The sequence below is a fragment of the Capricornis sumatraensis genome, chromosome 6, assembly GCF_032405125.1.
Source record: "Capricornis sumatraensis isolate serow.1 chromosome 6, serow.2, whole genome shotgun sequence".
Lineage (NCBI taxonomy): Eukaryota > Metazoa > Chordata > Mammalia > Artiodactyla > Bovidae > Capricornis > Capricornis sumatraensis.
Genome location: NC_091074.1, coordinates 57,179,933 through 57,200,909, shown reverse-complemented (window position 1 = coordinate 57,200,909; position 20,977 = coordinate 57,179,933). Strand labels below are relative to the sequence as shown.

Here is a 20,977-nt window from a genome sequence, read left to right as displayed (position 1 = left end):
CATCTAGGGGCCTGGCCTCTGAGCTGAATCTGTTTTTGTAAATAAAATTGTATTGCAAAGTGTATTATGGTATTGGTTGACTGTAGAGCTGAGTAAATCAAAACAGAAACTATGTGGCCTAGCAAGCAGAAAATAATCTTTCTCTCTTTACAGAAAAAAGTTTGCTGACCCCCATCTTAGACAAATAAAAGGCTACGCTTGAGGGCCTGTGAGGGTGACGACTCAGAGAACAAAACAGCCGACTCTCGAGCCCATCTATGAACGCTCTTATGGAGAGGAGGACAAGGAGAATAAATTGGAATAAGAACCAAGGTTTTGGTGTCACACTGGCCTGAAATGAAATTTTGGTTTTGTACTTATAAGATTGGTGTTCATAAACAAGCTATTTTATGTCTGTAAAGTGGGGAACCCAGTAAGGGCGGAAAGAGAAAGTACGGTTCCTGCCCCTGATTTGGAGTAACTATTCAACAAACCTTAGCTTTCCTACTTAAATCCCATATTTGGAAAAGCTGGCACTTTTCACTGGAAGAAATAATTATTACTCTTAATTCTTAGTAATTGGTTAAAAGCACCCAAGGTTTTCCATCTTGTTCTGACTGTAACTTTTGCTAGACTTTCGATAAAATAAACTTATACTTAAAAATGGGAGTAGTACAGTTAAAAATTATCCTTTTTGAATGTTTCCAACTTGAAACATTAATCTCATTTTAAGAACCTATATTACTCAAGAGTCCTCTTTAAATTCATTCTTGGTACAATTGCCTGCGTCAGTGATTGATAAATACCAGCCAACTTCCAAAACCAGGGGTTACTTTCATTTTAAGTGAGTTTAGCAGACGATATTGCCATTTGCTATTGTGGTGAGTGTGTGACAGCACAGTTTGAGTTCCCTAAAAAATCCTGCTGACATTTCTGTTCCCACATATAAAAGATAATTTAGATAAAGACCATTTAAATAAAGATAAAGATAATTTAAATAAAGATAATTTAGAGCTCCTGAAATCCTAGTAGGTCTGCTTACCAAGCACTGAAATACATTTGATGGGTATGAGTCTTTTAAAGTGGCCTTGGGGTAGGGTCTCTAGAGGGGACCTAAAGAAAAGCACCCTGCTTTTCTGGGACATGGACAGTTTAGCCAATAGCACTGTCCTAAAGACACCTGGCCAGGGTCCTTGCCTCACTCGCCTCTGCAAAGAACAAGTGCCCTTTAAGATTCCTTTTCAATCCTTGAATTCTCTGACTCCAAGTCTGTCAGAACACAGAAAGTTTCACAGTAACATAAAAAGCACAAAAAGCCAAAAAAATAATAACTGGTCTTAGTGGCCAGAGCAGCTGTGCTTCCTACACTTATCACAGGTTTCGGCTTTGTAAATTAATTCGTCTGCAAATAGCGCCCTGACTCCGGACGCAGCTTCAATACTGGAGCACTGGTTTCTTAAGGATTTAAGTTTAAAGTCAAGGGCTTCCTGCTCTAGGTGTTACAAATAAGTAGTGTCGTTTTCTTTTTGCTCCGAGTTTGTTCATCCAATCATATCCCAGTATGCAAATAAACCTTAGCCCAAGCAGATAAAAAGGAACAAATAAAGCCAAGTGCTCTATCAGAACCAAATCGCTGAGCCTGTCACCTGTGTTCAGGAGCAGAACCAACAATGTCGTCCTCAGCCATGCCAGACGTACCTGCCCCACTCACCAATTTGCAGTTTAAATATACTAAGGTTAGTACAACTTCTGCTTGCTGCTTTGCCTCAGCTTTATAAAAACTACATTTATTTAAAGCACAAAAGGTCAATTTAAGTAAACTGGTGTAGAGAGCCCTTTGCAAATATAAAAATAAAAGGCTTGCAAAATGCAGGTCTGGGTTTAGTGTCTTGATCACATAATGAATTCTAAATCGTATCAGGCAACTTTTCAGAAATTTATTTCTTAAAATATTTCTAAGTAAAAGGAATGCTCTTCACTGTAATAGATTCTTGTGCCAGGATTCAGTGGACTTTACTAAGCAGTTCTATTAACTTTAGGCAGAGCACCCAGCATGTATAAGAGAGGCAAATACTTACTAGAGAAACTTACTGGAAACAGGCAAACAAATGGAAAATTGTTTTTGTTTTTTTTTTTTTAAGGAAAATAGAGAGAGAGAGAGAAACAGAGTATAGTGAAGTAAAACAGAGCATACTGAAGTAACATGATTTTTATATATGTCAAATGAGTGTTAAAATTGAAAGACCTGAATCTGATAATTGGATGAAGGAAAACTCCAGTTACAAAAAACTACATGGTCCTTGCATTATTTAGCATATTTGGGAAAAGAAAACCTTCTTATTTACTTCTTCAGCCAAATTTGTTGCCATTGGAGCCGGCATGTAATTGTTAGCTGATAAATATTTAGAGAAAAAAGAGCAGGAGCCAGACCCAGACTTAAAAATCCACAGTTAGGGAGAAGGAGGAAATGGATCCTATTTGAGTCAATCAAGAGTATCTCTGAACTTTGCCTGTTTCACACTGTTACATTCCTGCTTTCTAGTCAGAGCCTAGCACTTTCAGAGAAACAAATAAACAAAACCAATCTAACCAAGATCATTTAAGAAATGAGATTTATGGTGTGATGCGGAAAGGAAAGTAAGAAAGGAACTATTCCCACTCAGGGAGAGCCACTTTGCTGTCTGACTTAACCAAGGAAATTCCAAGAGCACTGTAAGTTTATGATAAAGTCCTGCTATTATTGTTTCCTTACTTGTAACCATGGATGGTTTTGAAATTCTAGTCTGTTAAATTTTCATTTTCATAAGCACAACAAATGAGGAAGTTGTTCAGCTGACTGGCTCTTTTCCTTAGAAAAGTGTCTGCAGAGATCAGATTGTGCCTTTAACATGATCGACCAACAGTTACAAAGTGTATTAAAGTATTATTTTTACAAGGTTTTATTAAAAGGGAAAATATTTTTTTGTCCATTTGATTTTATTCCAAATGGGAACATGAAAAATGCGATGAGACTATACCCTCCAAAGATTTTGCACTTGGCAAAAGCATGCCTAACAGATAACAAGACTCCAGTTTTCCCAACTTTCTTACTGTTTGTCATTTGCAAGATATTTCAATCCAAAGTAAATACATTTAAAAATGCGTTTGTTTTATAAAGATCAAAACCACTGGCAATGATTGAATTATCTATCCCCTTACTATTATAATACAGTTTTATTTTGTATTCCCCCATGATACTGGGAAGATATTTTGATAGTCTGAATGTCACATTTTCTGGTAGTCTGAATGTCACATCTTTTAAAAATTTGGTTTGCAAAAGTTTGAAGTCTTCCTTGTCTGTGAATTTCCAGCGAACTCTAACATGAAATATTCTTTCTACTGAACTAAGCTTCATTAAGTACTTATTAATTAAACATGTGAGAAACAGTAGTGGGCAAATGAGATAGTCCTCAAAATATATATACAAACACAGATCTAGTGATTCTTTAACATATGAAATGATTTTAAGATTAATACCGCCTGTTCATTTAAAAGTCATTACACAAGAACACCCTCTAGGGAAACTAACTGACCTACGTGCTCAAAAGGAGGCAAGATTCCAAGCAGGAATTTGCTCTTGCATATAAGAACTTTTCTGGGTAAAAATACCCAATGCAAGCAAGTCAGTGAATTTCGATTGCTCACACATCTTCTCTATAAATCTGTTCTGCTCAGATAGCATTTTATTGTCTGATTTATTGGTTACAGCATTTTCACACTTGGGAGGACACCAGTTATGTATGTAATTAAATCTAAATGGGTGAGCTTTTTCAAATGCCTTTGCATTTTCTTTTTACTGTGCCTAACTGAAGAACTGTATTGGATTTGCACTTGCAAGAGGAGTTGGAAAAAGATGGTTATTAGCTAACTTTCCTGGTTGCAAACAAAATAAGCAAGGGACTTTATAGTGTCTGAGAAATTACCTTCTATAGCAAGCCCCTAAACTACGTTATTTTCCTTGCACTATTTTAGTGTTCATGTTTATTATCATTAGAATATGTTGGTTGTTGGGGCAAGGTGGAGGAAAGAGACAAGCAAGACTGAGTAACAGAAAACTATTGCAACTACCGTAGAAGAACTATACATGCTCTCAAGCTTGAGACTGCTTCTAGTCCAAACAAAAGATCCCATTGATGCATAACTTTTATGACTTTACAGTCTACTTTCTTTTTTAAGGTACATAAAACAGAGATTAGAGTTTAAGAAATACTTCATAAAATGATACCAAAGTTTTTGGAATTTAAAATCTCAGTAACATTAGTATAAATGCACTCAAACTCAGAGTCTGTCTCTATCCTCATATCCCCTCGCCCCTTTCCAATTCTAAACAAATTCTAAACAAAATCTCTGCCAGCTCTCTGCTCATCCTTTTAAAGGATGAGTTTCTTGGGAAATTGTGTGATCTTTGAGAAAACTACATTACCTCTCTCTGCCTTGGTTTCCTGACATGTAAAATGGGAATTCTTAAGGTTGAAGAAACCATCACATGCATTTAATGCATATGAAGCCCTTGAAATAGTACCTGACACATGGGAAGTGATCGATTAACATTAGCCATCTTAGTCCGATTTATTTTTCTGAATTCCATCCAATTTTCCAGGACCTTCTTTTACTCAGCCTTTCCTAGATCTATTTCCCACAAGTGTTCTTCTCATTTCATTGTCATCCCCTAGCTTTTCTGTCACTCTTTCTTGCACAGTCATGCCCCACCTGACAAGGATTTCATTGGAGCTAAGTTCCAAGGGTTTATCCTGGATTTCAGGGATCAAGAACTTTCTCTTACAGGATTTGGTATCTTTGTTTTCCATTCTCCCTTTACAACACTATTTTCTACCTTAAAGACAAATAGAAAATTCAGGAAGAAAGATTTCTCAGACAGGAATCAAACCCCCAAATATTTAGTTGACTCTTAAATGTAACTCATTCAATAATGAATGGCTTATTCATGCTAGAAAAGATCTTCATTGGCTAATAACATTTCACATACCCACACAGACACTCACACAGACAGGAAATATCATAGTTAAGTTTCATTGTGTTTACTGTGTGCCAATGACTGTTTTAGTTATTTATGATGATTTTATTTACTCTTTACAATAACCCTATGAGGATGTTACTATTCCTGCTTTGTAGTTGAGAAGACTGAAGAATAGAGTGGCTAAGTAACTTTCCTTAAGTTACACAGCTAGTAAATGACAAACCTAGACTTGGAATGCTGGCAGCTTCAGCCCTCACCCCAAGTGACTCGTCTAAGACCAGTATCACTACTTTGGGACATGGAGTTGCTGGCATCCCAGTCTATCTTTATTCTGACTTTCATTTGTTCATTCCTGATTACTAGAGGGGACATGCCTATGAGCCTTTCCAGCTGTTGCTCAGCTGTTTCCAGGCCAACAGGAGGAAGTTTGCCACCAATTTAGAAAAAGAAGAGAACAATAAGAAAGGTTGGAAACAAACAGACTTTCCAATTTGATTGAAAAGGTGGGGTTTGAGCTGGGAGAGGCCGTGATGCAGAAGACTATGACACAGGTGTGCTATTCCTGTGAGAACTGCATTTCTTCAACTCCTAGGAAATAATAAATTTTGCTTGGAGGAGGATGTATTTCCCCAGTTTTCTGGTATTATTACTTAACCCATGTAGGTTAAAGATATGTTTTTGATAAAGAACGTTTATGAATCATTGAATACTATGTGCTAGGCACAATTTAAAGTGTGTGTGTGTGTGTGTGTGTGTGTGTGTGTGTGTGTTTCATCACTATCTCCCTTTAAATTCTTAAAACAAACAAGTTCAGGCCACATGCATTTCCAAATACCCCATTCTTTTCGCTCGTTTCTCCTTTTTCCCCCTCCTCTCTCTCATTTTATATCCCTTTATTTACCAAACCATTGCGTTGTTCCCTGCTAGGTCTTATGATATCAGAAAGCAAGGATGATTCTTGCCTCATGGAGCTTGTCATTCCTGGAGCGGGTGGGAAGAAAACTAAAAAGAGGAAAACTGAAAGCTGAGCCAATATGAGGAGAAGAGCTTTCTTTGGATGAGGTGTCAGGGACAGCCTCTTTAGGAAGGAAGGGGACAGTTAAGGGAAGTCTGAGGGAGGCAGACATAAGGTGGCCATGGAATTGAGGAACCAAAGGCCCAGAGTAGGAACACCTGCAGGGACGTCTGTGGACAAGGGCGTGGTATATTCAAGGAACTATCCAAAGCTGACCATGGCTGGAATGAAGTGAGAAAGAGAGAGCCCGGATAAGACTGGAGATGAGGCTGCTGCCAGATGGCCTGATGGGTTTCATTTGAGCAAACCACTGAGGGGTGCTTAAAACAGGACAGGACTTAGGTTCAAGACAAAGATGACTGTGCCGTGGCACTGCTTTCATTTGGGAGATCGTTTAGCTTCCCTCTGACTGATGGAATATTTTGTTTGGTCTTGGCTGGGAAGCAGTTGAACAAATAGCGGGATGGCTGCAAGGTGAGGCAGCTTAACAAGATAAGTTCGGCTTCGATTTCCAGCTCTTCTACTTATTTAATGATATGACCTTGGCCAAGCCTCTAAGCTCCTTGAGTTTCAGTTCCCTTGTCTGTAAATTAGGAATAATAATGACTACCTTGGAAAGTGGCTGTGAGAATTAGGATAATTTGTGGAAAGTGCCTGGCACTTAGTTATTAGCTGCTTGGTCCAGGCTCTTTTTAACCCTCTCCTTCCCAAGATGATTCCTAGAATTGTAAAAATTTTCAGTTGCCAATGTAAGCAAATCAAATGCTTGCACTGCATGTCACAGTTCAAAATTACATTCATCTGTTGGTCTCATTTGAAGTTCATAATGAGCTGCCAGGAAGGAGATAGGGAAGATGTCTCATTTTAAAGCTGAGGAACCTGAGCTTAGATAGCTTAAGTGACTTGTTCAAGGTCACACAGCTTTTAAGAGGCAAAGACAGAATGAGCTGAATCTTCTCATTTCAGATCGGATTCTTTTCCACGAGAGTTCATTTTTTCCCCTCAACACTGAAAATAGCAGTATTTAGTATTTGAATCTCATTAGATTGTCTCTAACAAGTGCTTTTGCACCTGTTACTTGACTTGTATCATTCATTCCTTACTCTGACTGAGAGAATGGAAATTTGGATGATAAGAGAAGAGAGATGATTTGGACGCCAGATCCCTAAACAGGTGGACTAGTAGAAAGAAGATACTTCAGAGCAGTATAATCTCAAATTTAATTATGTAAATGACACTTACAGATCATGTTGAAATGCAAATTCCAATGCTATAGGTCTGAGGTGAGATCTGGTATTCTGGATTTCTAATAGACTTCTAGGATTTGTTGATGCTACTTAAAGCATGGTCTGTTGACCAGCAGCAATTGTCTAAAAGCGTTGAGTCAGCCTTATAACTTTACCTACACAGTGGTCACCATTGAATTAGGGACCTGACGTCCTGTTTCTCCCAGAAAGTGGCTGTCACACTTTCTGGGAGAAATAGGAAAGTCCACTCACACCCAGCCAGGTCAGAAGTATTTATTTTCTCCTTCAGAAAGTGCCAAGTCCTGCAAGAACTAGATCATGGCCACAAGCCAGTGATGGAACCAACGTTGATTTTTTTCCTGGGATATAAACCTTCTTTAAGAATGTAATATTTAACTCATCTCTGAAGACTGTGTCTTGGCAAACTGTTTTGTTCTCAGATACCTGCCTAGCTTTAAGAAAATCTTATCAACAAAATCCTAAAGTAAATAGCACATCCCCTAAAAGAGGGTGTTATTCCCATTTCATAAGGGCTCTCAGAACAAGTGTTCACAGGGTTTCCTTAAACTGAACTTCACATATTTGTCACTACTTGCCAGAATAAGGGGGTGGGGTGAGAAAAACTCCTGAAGAGTATGAGAAACAACTCATTTGAAGAGCAACCCAAAGTTAGATTGAAAAGTGAAAGTGAAAGTGAAGTTGCTCAGTCGTGTCCGACTCTTTGTGACCCCGTGGACTGTAGCTTACCAGGCTCCTCTGTCCGTGGGATTTTCCAGGCAATAGTACTGGAGTGGATTGCTGTTTCCTTCTCCAGGGGATCTTCCCAAGCCAAGGATCGAACCCAGGTCTCCTACATTGTAGACAGATGCTTTACCGTCTAAGCCACCAGGGAAGTCCATAGTTAGTATCTCTAAAATGGTCTGGGTAATCTATGGGATGATATAACACAGAGCAGCATAAAAGAACACTCCTGGGAATACTGGCATTGATAAAATGGCCATGGACTTGTCTTAAAGTGGCAATTATCTAGCATAGAATTGTGGCGGTTTGGGTATTCATGATGCTATTATAATTGTGGCCAAATGCGTTATATGTTTATTAGATTGAAGTGGCCATATTGAGCCCTGTTCCACAAAATATGGGCAATAATTACTTCATTATTAAACATTTAATTAAGAGCCACTGCTAATAAACAAATCAGAAAAGTAAATTTTTGTGTAAACTGGATTTCATCATAGTGATACATTTTGAGTATATATGTGCATTAGTGTGTAAGTATGTGTGAGTCTGTCTGTCAAAAGTTCTCACAAATACCAGCATTGCTTGCAAGGTGTGTAAAATGTTGCTAATATTTGACTTTCTGATATTATAATATCTCTACTTGATACCTTTATTGTAATGTTGGAATTATTAATGTGAATTTCTTGACTGGGCATTTGCATAAACATCGCACTTCTTAAAATTTTGTCTGAACAACTCTCTCCCTCACCCTGATTCCATTAACTGACCATTTCCACTGCTCTCTGAATACTCTTTCAGAAGTCAAAGAAATGTAAATATCAAACAGCTGAATTATGCTCTACATTTGCCACTCTCTTTAGAAGGAAGGTATATATGCAAGCAATTATATTACTGGGTCTTAGTATTGTTAAGTATTAAATATTTACAGAACTTTCCAGTGCTTCTGCAGCTTACCTCTGATATAGGGTATACATAATGTATGGAAATTATTGATGAGTATTTTTGCCAGCTATGGGACAAAATGATGATGTGGCTCAAAACAGAAAAGCTTCAGCATCTTTTCTTTTTCCCTGATTGAGGTGAAAAGGATGAAAAGGCTCTTCCAAAGACAAGTAAGAAAAGAGTATACACTCATGTTACTAAACTCAGACTGTAATATAAAACAGAAATGAAAAAGAAAAACTTTCTTTCTCCTACTTTTGTTTTGGCCACCCTCTCATTTTGTTTTCATTCTTTTGACTGCAGTTAAACATTTTCCTCCCATCTGTTATTTCCTCCTTAATTTCCTTTTGGATTTTTTTTTTAACTTTGAGTCTCAACATTTTGCTTTGCTGCCTCAGGGTTTGGGTTAAAAATAATTGCCAGAAGATCTAGCTTTGATTCTTTTAAATGTTTAACACCCCCACCTGACTTTTGCTTAGTCTCCCTCTCCCATCTTGGTTCTTTCTCCCTGCCGTACTTCCCACCCTCCGGGGCTTTGGTACATTTTAGTTTCCTAATGCTGGGGAAAAGTTAACACATTTACAACGTGCATCAGTTCCTATACGTTTTCAGCTGTACCCATTATTCCACATAGCCGAGGCTCGGGATGTCAGGTTTGGAATTTCACACAGGTGACATAAAATAGAGAATCCCTTCAACCTTCCTCACTCTTGGCATGACTTAAAAGAGATTCTTTGTGTGTTGAAAATGTGATCTGTTAAAATCTCTCTGCCACCAAGACAGCGCTGGCTTCTCTTACGGTGTCCAGAGCTGCTGGCCCGGGTACAGTTCTGCATAGATCAGGTGAATTTGGGGCACCACCCCAAGAGACTTTTGGAGGGAGTCAGGGCTTCTCTTTTAAGCCAATGGGTTTCAAAATCTCAGCAGATAAGGCTAATAGGTTTTATTTGCCTATTAGACAAATCTAACTTCATCTAAACCAGTCATATTTTGAGAAAAGTGCCTATTTATTTAGAATTATAGCTTTATACCAAACACACTAAGATATAAGAACTTTTCCTCAGGAAAGGCTTTCTTTCATTCAAAATTATGACTTATTCTTGGTCACTAAACTACATTCAGGAAACAGCCATTTTCTTTTTTAAAATCAAAGTTTATATAATGTATCTCTTACAATCTGACATATCTAAAATTTAAAGAGTAAAAATCAATTATTGAGTTGCCTCAACATTTCCATTGATTGTTTTCCCAAATAAGAAGCACTTGCAGTTTAAGAGTATGCATAGGCATCTATAATTTCCCATCAGTATTGTGAACTTGGAGTCTACTGCACATATATATTATTTAAAAGTATCCTGAGTCCAAACTTCATAATGAGAATATAGTTAATATAGTGGTTAAATAGGATCCAATAATTGTTTTTTACTTTTATAGCATGATCCCTTTCCCTTCAAACTTGCTAAAGGCAAACAGCAAATGGAAAATGAAGTTGTAATCAGGATAGATCGTTTCAACAGACCTAAAATGGTTTCATAATCATTTTAATAAACATTTATTAACCTATACATCTCCATTTTATATAACTATAGGAAGGATGATTATTCAAAAACATTCAGCTACACAGTTGGCTATAAGGCATATATAAACTGGATAAAATTAAAACAGAGAACAAGATGATCCAGATAGTCCTACCAGTAAATTCTCCACAGCTAAGGGGAATAAAAGGATGGTACAATGCCAGATTCTTTCATCTCATTATCTGTGCCAAATTTTGTTTTCATACTGAAAGGCTGCTGTTTGGGGGAGAATGTATATCATTGATAATTTAGAGACTATGTTGATACATCACTCTTCTTTAAAGGCTTAAGACCTCATGCCCGGAATGTTAAAATGGTCTCTAGGCTAATCCCCTGGACTCTGTTTATTGTTGTTGTTTAGTCACTAAGTCTATCTTGTCAGAAACTTTTGTGACCCTATGGACCATAGTCCATGAGGCCTCTCTGTCCATGTGATTTCCCAGATAAGAATACTGGAGTGGGTTGTCATTTCCTTCTCCAGGGGATCCTCCCAGACCAGGCAGGGATCGAACCTGTGTCTCCCGCACTGGCAGGCAGATTCTTTACTATTGAGCCACCAGAGAAGCCTGACTCTGTTTGCTCTACCTGAAATCCATTTTTGGTATCAGTATTTCTAAAACATCCATTTGATCCTGTCACTATCTTATAACATCCAGGATAGAGTAACTTGGGTGTCAAGATCCATCACTAACTGGTTTAATTTTCACTGTTGGAATTTATCTAAGATTTGTTTCCACTGGAATTCTCTGCTTGGGGCTGATCTCTTGACTGTGTTTCAAATATCCCAAGGGGGTTCCCTCTCTCTGCTCCTTGTTTTCCTTCTTTCTACCACTTCAGTCCAAATTTTCTAGGTTGCATTCTTCCAGGCCATGCTCCTTTCTCCTATGAGTTTCTCTGTGCAACTTACTAATTAAAGCATTGCTTTGGTCATTGCACTCTACAATCTTCAATTCTTTACTGACTGCTCATGATATAAATATACTCTCCTTTTAGATCACAGCCACTTGGAAGCAGGGCCAGAGCTCACTAATCTTCCATGTCTCCCTATTACTAACAGTATTTCTCAGGCGTCTACTCATTATTTGACTAACACTTTTCTGATAAAACAAAAACGATGATTTTGTGTCATATGAGTATAAGCACAAATTCGAACAAAAATTAAGTTCACTGTGTTCCCCTATATTAAAGATGGAAACTGAATAATGCAGAGTAATTGCTGGTAATTTGAGATCATCTGCCACTGATCTCTTTAGTAGCCTGGAGGAGGATAGATAAACTTCTGTTCTTACTTTAATGTTCATTTACAAAATATTCACTGACTCTAATCTGAAAAGGTAGTTTTATGTACAGTTTAAATACAAGAGTCTGATAATGAAAATAGATGGTACATACATATTATAATGGTTCTTTCACCAAAGAGAATGTATGAAGGGATTAAAATAATTTGTAATACACTGGGATGACCCTGAGGGATGGGATGGGGAGGGAGATGAGAGGGGGGTTCAGGATGGGGAACACATGTACACTCATGGCTGATTCATGTCAATGTATGGCAAAAACCACTACAATATTGTAAAGTAGTTAGCCTCCAATTAAAATAAATAAATTTTTTTAAAAAGTAAGTTGTAATATATGAGAGCATATTATTGAAAAGCTGAAACCACAAATTATCAGTGTAAGAGGACTTAGGTGGGAGATGAAAAGTTTCACCACAGGCTTAACAAAATATAATACATTCTGTACCTTCTTTTTATTAGAGTTTTGGTGAAATTGCACTGTGGAAGGGTAGGATTCTGGGCATATTTCTGACAGGGGGAGACTTTGTGCTCTCTTAGTTTAGAGATATAACATTGGAGGAGGTCATACTATCTTTAGAGCAGAGAAAATGGAGAATTAGAAATTTGCAAGGCTGGCTAAAGAATCTAGGACAAATAATATGATGTCTTTAGTTTTTGTTTGTTAGCTGATGAGCTGATGTGTAGATAGCTAGCTTTAACTCAAAACAAAACATAATAAGTAATTTATTAGTGGGAGATTCAAATGCTATGTTAGGAAAGAGGAAAAAAAGAGGTTAAATCCAATTGGACCAACTAGTGAAATCCTCAGGAGGAAATGACGTTTTAAAAGAGCTTGAAGTATGAGGAGAAGAAAATAATGAAACTCCAGTCTGAGAAACAGAGTAGAATGAGGCTGAAACAAAGGGGAAAGAGTGGGGTAAAAGGTTGGAAAATGATCTTGGGGCCAAGTGGTGAGACACCTCAAACACCATGCTGAGGAGTTTGAGAAGGGAGAACAACATACATATTCTGAGAAGGTGACACAATTTGAACTGCTTTTTCTTAGGAAGATTATAATAAGATGAAAAATCAATTAGGCAGAGATAGGGGGCAGGGAGAACAGGGAAAGGTCTTTTGTGTCTTTTTTTATGCAGCAGCAGCAGAGTTAGTGAGTGAGTGAAAGTCGTTCAGTCGTGTCCTACTCTTTGTGACCCCACGGACTATCCAGTCCATGGAATTCTCCAGGCCAGAATACTGGAGAGGGTAGCCTTTCCCTTCTTCAGGTAGCAGAGAACACAGTGTTAAAAAAGGATGAGTAGGGGTTCTGTGTGTCTTCAACAGAAGAGGGAAGGTGTGTGCATGTGTGTGTGTGTGAGAGAGAGAGAGAAAGAGAGAGAGAGAATGCAAGAACAAGTTTTAGAATCTTAGTTTGAAGTGAGAGCAGTGTAAAGCTAGAAATGACAATGAGCTGAACTTGGGACACTTTGATTAAGGTGTTTCCCAGTGATCTCTTGGGGGAAAAATAGGACTAAAGACATAGGAAAGAAAACACTGTAAACTTGAAGAATATGAACTATAAAGTCTACAGTAACTTCAGGAAAAAAAGGATAATATATAGTGAAGGACTCTTTATCAAACATACCAAAATTTACACATTCAGCCTAGTATTCGTTTCTTTCAAAGCAGTCAGTTTTAGGTATCTAGACTTGTTTCAACTATTTGTACAAGATTAAGATTTGTTGTTAGGCCCAAAAAGGAAGAATTTCGCTTCAAATTTGCCTTTAGAACTTAGAACAAATTAATTTTATATCTTTGTTATCAAAAGATAATAAATGTTTATCCTTTGAAAGTAGATTTGATTTTCACAAGTAGGCTAAAATCATTTAAACTTCATCTAGGGTATAAAGTGGGTAAGCAATCAGAGCCAGGCTTCTATGCACAATTAAGCTGTGACTATAAGTTGATGGTATTTTCTTGTTCATCATAAATTTCCTCTAACCTTTCTTAGTATAACAAAGATAAATTTCATTGAATATTTAAATCTTATGTTTACAATAATGATATAACAGTTTTTTATTTCTCCCTCAGCCATCTTTTAAAAATGAATTTTATCATTAAATAAAATATTATAAATTAAAAAAAATAATAGCTACAATGCTGATTCACTCCAAAAGATGTTGAGCAAGTCAGTAGTTGTAATATAAATTTATTTTTCTTTAAGTTCAACTAAGAAGTTTATATTTTTTTCATAGAGGCTAATAGGAATTTTATGGTCGTCTGTATTATATTACCCTATCAGAGAAACAGGGATTTTCTCGATACTTCTATCTTTCTCAAACTTCCATATTCGTGTCTTTGGACATCTAGTCTCTTTATCTGAACTGCTTTGCTTCCCCTTTAATTTACTCATGTCCACATCTTTTTCCTGTCCGTTCCAGGCTAGTGCTACAATTCTTTGGAACTCCTCCAAATACATAGGTTACATTGGCATGAATAGGCAAATAAGGAGACATATCCTTCCTCTTGTTTTTTTAGCAAGTCAAAATATCAAAGTGGACACATGTGCAGAATATTATAGATTCTACCCATATGTAACTACTGGATTCTCGGTTCTTTGATTCAATTTTAAGTTATTTAGTTAAGAGTTCTTCACTGAGGTTAAGATCACTTGAGGCCTGGGATTGTGCTGAACACTTTGACTGGGATTTTTTTGTTCTGAGGATAAATCAGAGAAAGACACACACTGTCCTTGACCTTATCTTAACTTACAGCTTAAGAGGGAAGGCAGACTTTAAAAATGAGTTTTTAAAAAAGTGACAAGCTTTATAGTAGACGTGTAGGAGAACAGGGAATGCTTTTGTAATAATTTTTTAATTTTTTTGAGTAACAATCTTGTAAATCACAGAATATAGAATTAATTATGTGTAAGCATTTTGTGATATATAGTAATACATATCTTATTAATTTGACAGAATGTTAAGCTAAATTTGGACACTGCACAGAACAGCTAAGTCAGTGCAAACTCATAGGTTAATTTAAAAGACTACTTTTATTTCAAATATACACAATATAAATAATTAAATCAACAATGTACAATCTTGAGAGTTGTCACTGGGGAATCTTTAATAGTTCAGTAATTTGTATTTAGCATAACAACCAATTTAAACCTTGAGGGGCAGTGTTTCAATACATTCTCCCTCAGAGTTGCACAATTAATAACTTATCTTTAAATATCAAGTAAAGAGGAGGTGTCTGAGTTAAGATATATATTACAGATCCACTGTGTATGTCACCTTTCATTTAAAATTTCATGGGTCAATTACCTGTGGTTTAACATTAAATAAACTAGTTTATGTTGTGAAAATGATCTAACAGGAAGTCACAATACATAATATTCAACACTGTACTTATGATTTTTTTTGTATTTCAAAAATGAATAAGAAAAAAAGAGAACAAACAAGAAATAATGGAATGAGAGGAGAAAGAAGAAATTCTAGCTTTTGTCAGAAACAAAATATCACTTTATTCACCACAAAAATAGTCCTTCTTAATTTGGCTACGTAAGATATTTTTATTCTGTGAAAAGATGAATGAGATATCAAAGGTATTATAGTTTCCATAAAGAAATGCAAATTCAGCATTGCAAAAACTGAAACAGACTTTTTAAATGACATACTAACACTTCTTAATATTTTTACTCTTTGTGTACACAGAACAAAATTCAATTATTTTCTGGACCACCTGTTTCTTTAGATGCAAGTCTCTTTTTCATAGATAGAACTAAGAAATCTAGTACCTGATTTCATCTGAGGACAAATAATTTACTAGACAACCTTTTAAAAAGAAGAATGAAACCCTTATGTCTTTAAAAAGTCAATGAAGAAATGTCACTAACTGATTTTTTTCCTAAGCAATCTTCTTTTAAAATCCTCCCTCAGGCTACTTTTAAGACAGTAAGCTAAAGGATCAGAAAATAGTCACTTACCATACCAAATCACCAGTAGCCCAAGATGAGCATGTTCAGAATCTGAAGTGGAAAATAGACAGTGATTCATAAAGATCAAGCCCAATTAAGCCTTCACTCTTGCCTCAAATTCATGGTTATTTAAGATAACAGCATCTTTCTCTAAATTGTTTTCTCCAGTCTGTATTTTCTGTTCTTTAAATGACCTCATATCTTAGTGAAATTGTAAAGTATTACTTTATTTTAGTGTGTTATATATGCACACGTGTGTGTGTTTGTGTGTAAAATGTTTTAAACAGTCAAAAAAATTCCTGGAGAAGGCAAGTAGCTGAGGGAGGTGAGGTTGTAACATTGGGTTCACTTAGTGCTTTAGTTTAAGTTTATAAAAAGTTTCTGAAATTGGCTGGATATTTAAATGCCTTTTTACTTACCTTCCCTCTGTCTACAGATCTTCATAAACAATGAATGGCATAGTTCAGTGAGTGGTAAGAAATTTCCAGTCTTTAATCCCGCAACTGAGGAGAAACTCTGTGAGGTGGAAGAAGGAGATAAGGTGAGTTTTGTAACACTCTTTGCATTTTATGCCAGGTTTCTTTGTTTCTCACCATTCTGAGTGCCTAACCCCTATTCCATCTTCAAACAGTCATGTCATGAAAATATGGTTTCCAGGGCATCTGGGGAAATATTCTTGGTACATAAAGGGTACTCAATAGTCATGTTAATAATGATGAGCCTGTTCTTCTGGGTGTGGAGTTTCTTTTCATATTATTTTCCTTGCTTGTTTTTCAATTTAAATAGTATCTATATTTATTGAATGACCAGACTGCATATGAAGTGAGTGGTCATAGGTTTAAAAAGTGGAGAAATCCTTTATTTATATAAAACATTTTTCTTAAGTGACAAAAGGAAACTAAAAAAAAATTTTAATACAGGACTTTGGTAACAATACATTGCCAAGTCATTGCAATAACAAGCATTGAATTAACATTAATCAGTACCTAAAAAACTGAATTTTAAAGGATTTAAGTTGAATCACAAATTGTGTTGTTTCTTTTTAGCTAATAATATAACAACAAAAGCTAACTTTTATGGTGATAATTTTTAATATTGATTTTAAAAAAATTTAGTACACAATGCAACCCTATGTACTATTGCTAGCCAGTTTTACAAATGATGATAGAATAGCAGAAATAAAAGGGTAATTTCCTGAAGATGATATTGCTAATACATAATGAAATCAGCATTCAAATGCTGATTTGAATCGTGCTTCTGACTCCAGAACCTGTGACCAGCGGGGCTACTCTCTTTCTTTGTTAATATTATTAAAGTAAGAGAAGAAGAAGTGAAGTCACTCAGTTGTCCCCAACTCTTTGTGACTGCATGGACTGTAGCCTACCAGGCTCCTCTGTCCATGGGATTTTCCAGGCAAGAGTACTGGAGTGGGTTGCCATGTCCTTCTCCAGGAGATCTTCCCGACCCAGGGATTGAACCCAGGTCTCCCGCATTGTAGGCAGATAGGTCAGGGAGTGAAGACATTAGAAGCCTTCAGATTTTTTATCTGAACACATATCTTAAAAAGAATATGGTTTAATTGGAAAAGATTTTTCTGGTCTTTAGTTGTCTAGCTCTTATCAAGATTTTAATTTCTGTCATGTAAGATATAAAGAGGTTAATTATTTTGCTACATGAAAAGACTACTTATTGGAAGATGAAAACTCAGCAAAACTCAAGGCTAATACTACTTTCAGTAGTATTACACTGTCAGTTCATGGCAGCAGTCATATGTTCTCGTCCTTTCTCCATTCTTTCCTTATCTTCTTCCCAATCAACTAATCTCAAGATATTACACCTTGCAAACCTATTTGAAAACAGTGATAGACCTGAAGGGCTCTTTAGGATTTAGGAAAGGCCCTGGATTCAGGTTGCAGTATTATCAGAAGAAAAAAGACCCATGCCTTGAGGGGCAAGAATGCAGAGTTTAGACAGAGGAGTCAAGGGCTTGAGAAGTAGAAACAAAATAGAATGGAGACACATGTCATCTGCTTTCAGATTTCACTTTCTATATACCAGAGTTCATCCATGCATAAATTCCTCAAGGGTTTCTCATTGACTATGGGGAAAAAAATCTTTGCTTCTGGCTTCCACTTTTCCCTATCAGTGTAAGAGTTCCAGCCTTTACCAGGCCCCAGACATTGCATATTGGCCACTGCCTCTAGACGATGGCCGTGGTACTGTCCTTGGGACCAAGTTCAAGTCATCATCTGTGATAAGAGCACAAAAGATCCACAGCTGCATTTATCATTTAACCTTTTGGCACTTCTATTCCTTTTTGTATAAAAGAGGGAGATAGAAAAAACTTGGGGGAGTTTAACTAAGGAAACATGGGGGACTTCCCTGGTGGTCCAGTGGTTAAGACTCCATGGTTTCAGTGCATGGGGTGCAGGTTCAATTCCTGGTCAGGAAACTAAGCTCCCACATACCTTGTGGTTGACTGCCCTCCCCACAAAAGAATTGGAAAAAAAGAAGAAAACAAGTAAGTGAAGTGTTTTAATAGTGCCAGGCATATAATGAAGCCTCCATTGTTATAGGTTTCACACTTCTTTAAGCTTTCTCTAACCTTTCCAGGTATAATTGCTCTCTTCTATGTCATTATAGAGCACCACGTTGATGTATATTCTAAACCTTGTGTTTTATTGCTTATTGGTTAATTTGTCTGAGACAATATGCTTCTTGTAGAGATCGAAGACGTGAGATGAACTTGGTTTAGAGGTGAACTTGTAGAGATGAACTACATCTCACCTTTATGCCCATGGTATCTAACACACTATAAGTAACGAATAAATGAAATAATTTACTCCTTTATCAAGTTTTGTTTCTATATATTTCATACATCTCAGAAATCTAGTACTAAATTGACTATTGACTAAAGCAGTAATTCTAGAAATTTTGAATGCTTTAGAATTTTCTGGGGAGGGGGGGTGGTACTTAAAACACTGATCCCTGAGCCCCACCTATCCCCAAGTTTGTTTCAGTAATTCTAGAGTGAGACCTGAGGACCTACATTTCTGACAAATTCTTAGCTGAAGCTGATGTTGTTGGGATCAGGATAAGGGAATATACTTTGAGAACCACTGAACAAATATATTAAATCATAAGTTGTATCTCCTCTCAGGTGTTATTAACATATAACAGGAGGCAGGGGTTCTGACAAGTACGGAAGTTAATGATTGGGAACTGTGCTAAGACAATCCCTCTGCATCTCTCTGAAATGGTGCAAGACTGAATAGGGCAGAGAAGTATTGATGATCCCTGGCAAAGTACTCAGGAAATGCAGAACCGTGGGTCCCAATGAGCCATTCCCAGAAATAAGAGAAAAATTGGTTCTTCACATTCAATATGGAAAAATAGCTTTTAATCAGAGACTCCTAGAGATCTACCCAGCATTCTGTTTGTGCTAAATCACTTCAGTCATGTCCAACTCTTTGCAACCCTGTGGACTGTAGCCCACCAGGCTCAGTAGGATTTTCCTGGCAGGAATACTGGAATGGGTTGCCATTCCCTCCTCCAAGGGATCTTCCTGATCCAGGAATCCACCTGCATCTCCCACAGTCCCTGCATTGTAGGTGGATTCTTGACCACTGAGCCACCGGGGAAGCCCCCAACCCAGCATTGCTGCTGCTGCTAAGTCGCTTCAGTCGTGTCCAACTCTGTGCGACCCCAGAGATGGCAGCCTACCAGGCTCCCTTGTCCCTGGGATTCTCCAGGCATTACATGACCTCAAATATCCTAGTTGCTTGAGTGGCTGTGACAACCCTGAAGAGGTGGGAAAAGCAACAACAGGCAAGCTGAGGGCAGAGTTGAGCCCCTGATGGTTGCCTACTCTTTCTCTCCAGAGGTGTCCTGGCCTCTCAGGAGGGAGACCGCAGAACCATTTGCAGTTTGCATTAGAGAAAGTAAAAAACATTTCTTAATTCTTTAGCTGTGGGGCCTTGGACATCTCACTTGGCCCCTAGCTTCTGGAATGAGTTTCCTCAGTAAAACAAATCTGTGCCTGGAATTCCAGGTGAAATCTTGTCAGGCCATCTGAGGGCTTGGCATCGTTGGTGAGATTTACCCTCTTTATAAAGTGGCGGGAGGGAAAGCTGATGATCACACCTGAAGCTTTAGAAAGAGCGATTATCCTTTCGCTCTCTGCTTATTGACGGTTACTGCTGCTTGTCGAAGAGAAGAACTGTCTGTGCAAATGTACATTAAAAACATTCATTAACGTCCAACAAAGCTTCAAATCAGGTCACTGTGCTAATGGAGTTGGCTGAATACTGATCTCTCAAGTTAGATTGTTTATGGTATAAACTGTCCATAGCAAGCAACTGTTTGCTTGAGATCCAGTGCTCCTGTCATCATATTCTTTTCTGAAATAATCAACCAGCTTTTGTTTTTAAATAATTATCGCTGTTCTCACAAGTTTGCCGACAAATGTATAGTAACTTCTAACGTTGCTTAGTGAAGGTACAAATCGAGTAAATTACAGGGTCACAGTAAACCTAATATTCTGGAACTGACTCTTTAGATAATGAGCCAAGAGGTTTTAAGGATTTAATTTATGAGTAGAATGGAGCTAACAATGGGCTACATACAGCCTTTCAATGGTATTATAAAGAGAGGAGGAGGGGCAAGAACAAATGGAGGTTACAAAGCAAAGCACAGATGTGGGTGGGAACTGTTTTCTTTTCACTTCAGTGGCTCTTTTAGGCTATATCGCCTAATCCCACAAGCTGCTTTTAATACTACAGCATGACCTAGCAAATAATTGGTGGGGATAAAAGTAAATGTCCATTACAGTAAGTGTCTGTGACAGGTGTAAAACTGGTCTGATAACTATTTTCTCCAAATATGGATGAATGTAATATGGAAATGCGTGGTCTGGCAGGAATGGATGAGTTCAGTCCTTCCTTAACTTCCTCTGTTCAACTTGGGGTCCCTTACTTTAAAAAAAGGAACACTTTAAACACTATGAGGTAAAAGCGCTATTGATGGTAGAAAATTTGAGTTAATGTATCAAATTGTTTCCTAGTTATTTAAAAATTATGTCTTTGGATATGCTAGTCCTGGATTAAAAATCCAAGCAATAATAGTCTTGGGATAATAATAATAATAATATTTTTTAAAACCTCTATATCTAATAGTTTGATTAATGTAAAAGCTGTGCTATGTAATG

General features: G+C 37.2%; 1 protein-coding gene across 1 annotated transcript in view; it reads left to right on the top strand.

The window, feature by feature from the left end:
* Positions 1-1,599: 1,599 nt before the first annotated feature.
* The window catches only part of ALDH1A1 (aldehyde dehydrogenase 1 family member A1), a 54,977-nt gene continuing 35,599 nt past the window's right edge, over positions 1,600-20,977 (top strand). The window contains exons 1-2 of the mRNA XM_068973701.1: positions 1,600-1,715; positions 16,208-16,312. Of these exons, the coding sequence (XP_068829802.1) occupies positions 1,650-1,715; positions 16,208-16,312 (171 nt within the window). The 5' untranslated portion in view covers positions 1,600-1,649. The remainder of the gene's footprint in view (positions 1,716-16,207; positions 16,313-20,977) is intronic.